Source organism: Cyprinus carpio, chromosome B7 (assembly GCF_018340385.1).
Source record: "Cyprinus carpio isolate SPL01 chromosome B7, ASM1834038v1, whole genome shotgun sequence".
NCBI lineage: Eukaryota > Metazoa > Chordata > Actinopteri > Cypriniformes > Cyprinidae > Cyprinus > Cyprinus carpio.
The window spans coordinates 9087317-9094344 of record NC_056603.1 but is presented as its reverse complement, the minus strand read 5'-3'; the positions used below and the strand labels follow the sequence as shown (position 1 = coordinate 9094344).

General features: G+C 38.0%; 1 protein-coding gene across 3 annotated transcripts in view; it reads right to left on the bottom strand.

Annotated features, from left to right (window-relative positions):
- Positions 1-1165: 1165 nt before the first annotated feature.
- Positions 1166-7028, bottom strand: part of LOC109092655 (kin of IRRE-like protein 1) — a 33687-nt gene continuing 27824 nt past the window's right edge. For all 3 annotated transcript variants that reach the window (XM_042727094.1, XM_042727095.1, XM_042727096.1), the window contains exon 15: positions 1166-6331. In XM_042727094.1, coding sequence (XP_042583028.1) covers positions 5714-6331 — 618 coding nt within the window. In that variant the 3' untranslated portion in view covers positions 1166-5713. The remainder of the gene's footprint in view (positions 6332-7028) is intronic.

The following is a 7028-nucleotide window of genomic DNA, read 5'->3' as shown; positions in this document are numbered from 1 at the left end:
TCAGTGAGTCAGTCAGACATCAAAAAAATAAAATATGAGCCTTTATAGACATAGTGTTTAGTATTACTTATTCAAACAACAAGATATTTATTTACCCTTCGCAAAACTTTGTTCAGCTCAGCTGTTGTCTACTGTGCGGCTGCTGTGGAACTTCAGTTGATTCAATGACTATAGAGGGGGCGGAGTTATCAGCTTACTGACAGCTTGAGGATCGAATAATAACCACACAAACACCTTTTAAGTAATAACATTATATAAAAATATAAAAAACAAAAAAAAAAAAAAAAAAAAAAAAAATAGCATTGATTAAAAAAAAAAAAAAAAAAAAAAAAACACCACCAAAAAAAGGGCACTTCGGAGTGTAAGGGCAAAAGGGCATGTGCTCTGCACAGGTTGAGCCCTACCTGGTATGTATTTCGTCTTATAGCATGATACATTCATACCTTTGTGTTAATGAGATTTGTAGTTAATTGTGTATATTGCCGACACTGCATAATGCTGTATGTATTTCCTGATATATTTATTGCAGACAGTTCTATACAGACCATGCAAATGGTTTGGGGTCAGTATTTTTATTCTATTTATTTATTTTGAAAAAAAAAAAAATCCTTATTCAGCAAGGATGCATTCAATTGATCAAAAGTGACAGTAAAGACATTTATCATGTAACAAAATATTTTTTTTTATGGCTGTTATTTAGAATTTTCTATTTATCAGTTAAAATGTATTCGTTTCCACCAAAACACAGCACAGCTGTTTTAACTTTGACAACAATAATATTATGATTTCTAAATATTCTGCTTTAACATTACAACAATAACTTACATTTTAAATGTATTTAAAAAGAAAAAAAATATTTTAAATTGTAATATTACTTCATAATATTATTTTATTATATTTCTTGTGTAGTTTATGTGTAGTGGGCAGGTCCTTAAGGAACTTTATCTAAAAACTGTATTAATATTGGGTCTATATTACTACTGTACATTCATGAAAATTGTATGCGGTCCCATAAACAATAATGTTGTCATATTTTTCTTCCTATTTTACTGCTGCTGACACCAATTTCTAATTAAACTAGTGCTATAGGAGACATTTTCCCTAACCCAAGAATGAACAATAAACTGTATAAATACTGTATAAAAAACACGCATTCAATAACTCGTTGATTCTTAGAAAAACAGTGCTTTTATTTCTGATATACTGTGAAAAAATAATTACGTAACATTTTTAAAAAATATTGGAAAAATCAAAGGGAAATTAAAAAAAAAATCAGTAACTTTTGTTGTACAGCCGTGGCCAAAAGTTTTGAGAATGAGACAAATATAAAATTTCACAAAGTCTGCTGCCTCAGTTTTTATGGCAATTTGCATATTCTCCAGAATGTTATGAAGAGTGATCAAATGAATTGCAATTAATTGCAAAGTCCCTTTTCGTCATTGAAATGAACATAATCCCAAAAACATTTCCACTGCATTCAACCCTGCCACAAAAGGTCCAGCTGACATCATGTCAGTGATTCTCTCATTAACACAGATAACACAGAGCATTGATGAGGACAAGGCTAGAGATCACTCTGTCATGCTCACTGAGTTAAAATAACAGACTGGAAGCTTTAAAAGGACGGTGGTGCTTGAAATCATTGCACCACCAGTGCAGAGCTTGCTCAGGAATGGCAGCAGGTTGGTGTGAGCATCTGCACACACAGTGAGGCCAAGACTTTTGGAGGATGGCCTGGTGTCAGGAAGGGCAGCAAAGAACCCACTTCTCTCCAGGAAAAACATCAGGGACAGACTGATATTCTAGAAAAGGTACAGGGATTGAAATGCTGAGGACTGGGGTGAAGTCATTTTCTCTGATGAATCACCTTTCTGATTGTTTGGGGCATCCGGAAAAGAGCTCGTCTGGAGAAGAAAAGGTGAGCGCTACCATCAGTCCTGTGTCATGCCAGCAGTAAAGCACCCTGAGACCATTCATGTGTGGGGTTGCTTCTCAGCCAAGGGAGTGGGCTCACTCACAATTCTGCCCAAAAACACAGCCATGAATAAAGAATGGTACAAAAACATCCTCTGAGAGCAACTTCTCCCAACCATCCAAGAACAGTTTGGTGATGAACCATGCCTTCTCCAGCATGCTGGAGCACCTTGCCATAAGGAAAAAGTTATAACTAACTGTCTCGGGGAACAAAACATCGACATTTTGTGTCCATGGCCAGGAAACTCCCCAGAACTTAATCCCATTGAGAACTTGTTGCGGGTGGACAAACAAAAACCTACATAATCTGACAAACTCCAAGCATTGATTATGCAAGAATGGGCTTCCATCAGTCAGGATGTGGCCAAGAAGTCGACTGACAGCATGCCAAGGTGAACTGTATAGGTCTAGATAAAGAAGGATCAACACTGCAAATACTGACCCTTTGCATAAACTTATTGTAATTGTCAATAAAAGCCTTTAACACTCATGCAATTCTTGTAATTATACTTAAGTATACCACAGTAACATCTGACAAGATGATCTAAAAACACTGTAGCAGCAGACTTTGTGAACTTTAATATTTGTGTCATTCTCAAAACTTTTGGCCACAGCTGTACATCTGTCAAACATTTCTCAGCTACCAAGAACAGTACAGTAAGGTCAACGTTTATTTCTAAGACACAATTATACAGGATACACTCCTACCAGCAGAAGAAAATATTGGAGCAGGAACGTGAGAGAAGTAAATGAACGGATTACATAACGATTTTCATATACTTGCACTCGCGCTCAATCGCACACACAAAAACACACACATACCGTCATCTGCACGCACTCCTCTGGCCTTAAGCCGGTTTAGAAAGTGAGGGAATATAAAAGTCATGTTTTCCTAAGGCCACTCTTTATTTTGTTAACTCCTTCATAAATTCCTTCTTCTCGTCTTCATGGAGCTTCAAGTTCTTAGATGGGATGGGGAATGCAAATACTGTCCAGTGGGTCACATGTCCCACAAGTTATTCCCCAGGCCATCAATATAAAGATGAGAGATTGGCAGCTCAAGCAGGTCATCAAGATGTTTCAGGATCCTCCTCCTTGGTATCGCACCGGCTCCAACCAAGCTACCATCGTCCTCTTTGTACTATACCGAGTCAGAAAGTACCATCGCTAAGGTGTTTGTCAACCTTCTTCACGCAATTGAAAACATAACAATACTGCATTTAAAGAGTGCATCACATTGGATGATGTAAAATAATACTTGAAGTCGGAGTTACACATGGGAAAGTATTTACAAGGCTCGTTCAAAATGTGGACGAAGACGAAAACTAGTCGCAGAGAGCGAGTACCTCACTGTTCAGAAGGATTGTCTTCATCCTCATGTTTCTCTTTTGTCATCATTGCTTTGATAATGGCATCCTTCAAAACCCGTTGAAGACAGTTCATAGCCAAAGACCATCTCTGGTCCCCGTAAGGTAGTTTTTCGTAATTGGCGGAAAATACTTCAAGTCGTTTGGCACAAATATCAGGTGTGTGTCTGTGTGAATAAGTGAGTGAAAGACTTTCCGATCTCAAACTTCACGTGAAAGTCTCCTCTGGGACAAGAGACGTTAAAAACCACTCCAGACCTTTGTCCTTAAATTAGTTCCAATTTGATCTTTACGACGAATGTGATAGCAGCCTGATCTTAGATCAATAAGGGTGAGTTTGGATACCTAAGGCTGGATCAGTTTAAGACCTTCTCTGCTGTTCCCGACCCTCAAAAAAAGAAGAAAAACTCTAGGTCACTCGCGACCGAATAAATTCGCAAACAACGGTAACAAACAAATCTGCATATTTTCTTGTTCGCTGAGGTGAATATCACCCAAATAAAGACTGATACTCTAACGTTGAACCTTTGGTCCAGAATCACTTACAGAAATATGACAAAAAAAGAGAAGATTTTTCGGTAATATTCGAAACATAGAGAGAGAACGCTCTAGCCTAGTGTGCAAATGAGAGATTACATATCGATTATGAGGGTAATCTAAGCTAGAATACTGGAATGCAGTGCAAACAATGACCCCACGACAAAAGCACCATGGAAAAGAGTGGGGCATTCCTGTATATGAATATGTATATATTTTAATATATATAAATGTATATATTCCATGGTTTTGAACTATTTGGAGGATAGTGAACTAAATGGCTATCGCTGGCCATGTCTGAAAACAGTTAAATGGCTTCCTCAACTTGCCTCCATCACAATGTTGAAATTTAAAGGGTGATGTATTTTATTGCAAATGCCAAAAAAGCTTTTTTCTGCGCAAATGCAGCTGCTCTGCTAATGGATTAGCATAACACCAGTTGGCCACTGCACTGGAAGGATAGTAACCTGTTTAAAGAGGTAGCTCAGAAAGCTGGATAGCCAGGTAGATGCTGATTTACACAAAATAATAGAGTCATCTAGTCTCAAAATACGTTGCTTTGGTCATCCAGAGTATTGTACGAGTATCGTGTGCTCTTCATTTCCTTTGTCGAATGCAGATCTTCATTTGAGTATGAATGGAAAAATAAAGATATTTTGTGACAGTGGGGTCTATAAGCCTTCTTTTCTAATATTCTTATGTTTAAAAAATTTCCTAATAAATTGGCTCATTTTTTTTGTTGTTTGTGAATTACCAGATAAATATTAAGATTAAAAAAAATGTAATTCTTTATAAAAATGGGAAAGGAGTCATAAGATTTGATTAATTTATGTGACTTTTCCAGGTCTAGAAATCACACTTTTAAAATTAGGCTACCTTATACATTATCCATGTTTTTAAGGGAGCAGGAACCCTGTTTCTTCAAAGAAAAAAGATTGTTTTTCCTACTCTTTAGTAGTTGTATCATACTTTAAATCATTCTAAGTCATCTTGAGACCCCTTGGAAGTCCCCTGGTTGAGAACCATTGCTTTACTATATTTAACACATTATTAATATATTTAAATCTATCATACAGGATTCTGCAGTTTGTCCAAAACACCTCCAGATTTTTCAACAGATGGTCCGTGTCATCCAGCATGATTTAAGGAAGTTTCAAAGAACATCTTGGGCTTTAATAAAAGCAAGAAAATCTTTTGTAAAAAGTTCTTCTCATGATCAAAAATTACTTTTGATTAGTGACCTATAATTGTACCTAGAACCTTAAAAATTGTGCTTTATTTAGCTTTTCCTGGTTTACATTCCTTTTAATCCTGACATTTTCGGTTTACGTCAAAATTTAAATGAAAAAATAATCATTTTGGTGGTCTCAGACTTTTGGACCCCACTGTATATTGTGCGATTTGTCATTAAATGCCCTTTAAACTGAGCTAAGCTAAAGGAGAGTTTGAAGTTGAGGAAGCCATTGAAGAGAATTCATACATGTGCTGTATCTCTGTCAGAGTCCACTGTTAAACAGACTAGAAGCCTATAAGAGGCACCCTTCATTTCTCAGGAATTACCTTTGTGATCATGCTTATTAAAAGCATTCAGGATTTAGTGAACAGTATAAAGATCTTAGATCTTTTCTAGACACCAGTCTTTCTTGATTGTGACTTTCGCTTTCAGCTCAGCCTCCGTTTACTCTGAGCTTGTGTTTGTCTGTTCACCCTCCGTCTTTATCTCCGTTTCATTCATTATTTCCGTCCTGTGTATCTGTGTGAGTGTGTGTACTTAAATGGCCGATATCGGCATAACTTCAGCGTAACTTATGTTACGTACAGGTGACGCTTCTCTTTTACACGTGTGTCTGCATCCTCTGTGTGTGTCGGTGGGAATAATCGGAATGCTGGGAGGTGTAGGAGAACCGTGTGGAACTGCCGTATTTCCCAAGTCCAGTCTCTGGGGTTCCGGTTCCGCCTCCTGCGCCGACGCTCGGCCCGACTCCGTACATCTCATACGCCGGCCCGCCTTCTAACGGGGCGAGGCTAGGAGGACCAAAACCCATCCGAAACGTCGGATAGTGCGGGTAGCCGTAATTTTCGTATCCGAGCTGAGCGGTAGAGTCCAAGAGGCTGCATTCAGCGGTGAAGTCGCTAGTCTGTGGGCCAGAACTGGGCGGAGGCTGCTGGGACTGTCCGGCGCGGGTGAACGTGTTGAACTGGGCGTAGCTGTTGTGCGAGAGTCTAGAGGGAGGGCGAGGGTCGTAGCAACCCGCTCGTGATCCTGGAGCCAAGCTGCTCGGTGTTCCCGGACCTGCCGTAGCTCCAGGAGCTCCCGATCCACTGCTCACAACGGCCGCGGCGCCCCCTGGCTGTCCGGAGGTGCGATAGTCTGAATAGTGCATGGATCGGGAAGCGGGACGTCCCTCATCATGGGTGGAAGCTCGCACGTTGTAGTAGCCGTTTGTTGGGTCCTGCAAAAGACAACAAGCATGTTCAGAGTAGCTCATATGTGAACACTCGATTTTAAGTACATTTTGTACATTTTAAATTCTCTTTAACAATAAAGCAAAAACATGCATTGTGGTAATACTGTTTTATGATAAATGCTACATTCCAGAGGTGGAACTAAAGATGCATTAAATTAAATAAAAGTGACTGTAAAGACTTTAATATTGTTACAAATTGTTTCAAATAAATGCTGATCTTTTGAACTTTCTATTCATCAAAGAATCCTAAAAAATGCACCACGGTTTTCACACAAATATTAAGAAGCACATCTGGTTTAAAAATGTATAATAATGTTGAATGTTACTTGAGCACCAAATCAGTATAACAGAATGATTTCTGAAGAATCATGTGACACTGAAGACTGGTAATGTAATAATGTAGACTAGTAATGGCTACTGAAAATTCAGCTTTAAAAAAAAACATTTTGGAAATATTTTTCCCATTCATTTTCTCCATAGGGATTAAAAAAAAAATCATATCCTAACAAGCCAGTTGAATAAATAACATTGCAAGCTTGAAAATTAGGGGAAAAAGATATATGACTTTTTTATGACTGTCATAAAATAATTTATTAACTTTATTATGGAATAAATTACTTATACAAAGCATTGCAAATAATATTCAGACACACCCGATTTTACCGTACATTATTAACTGAAC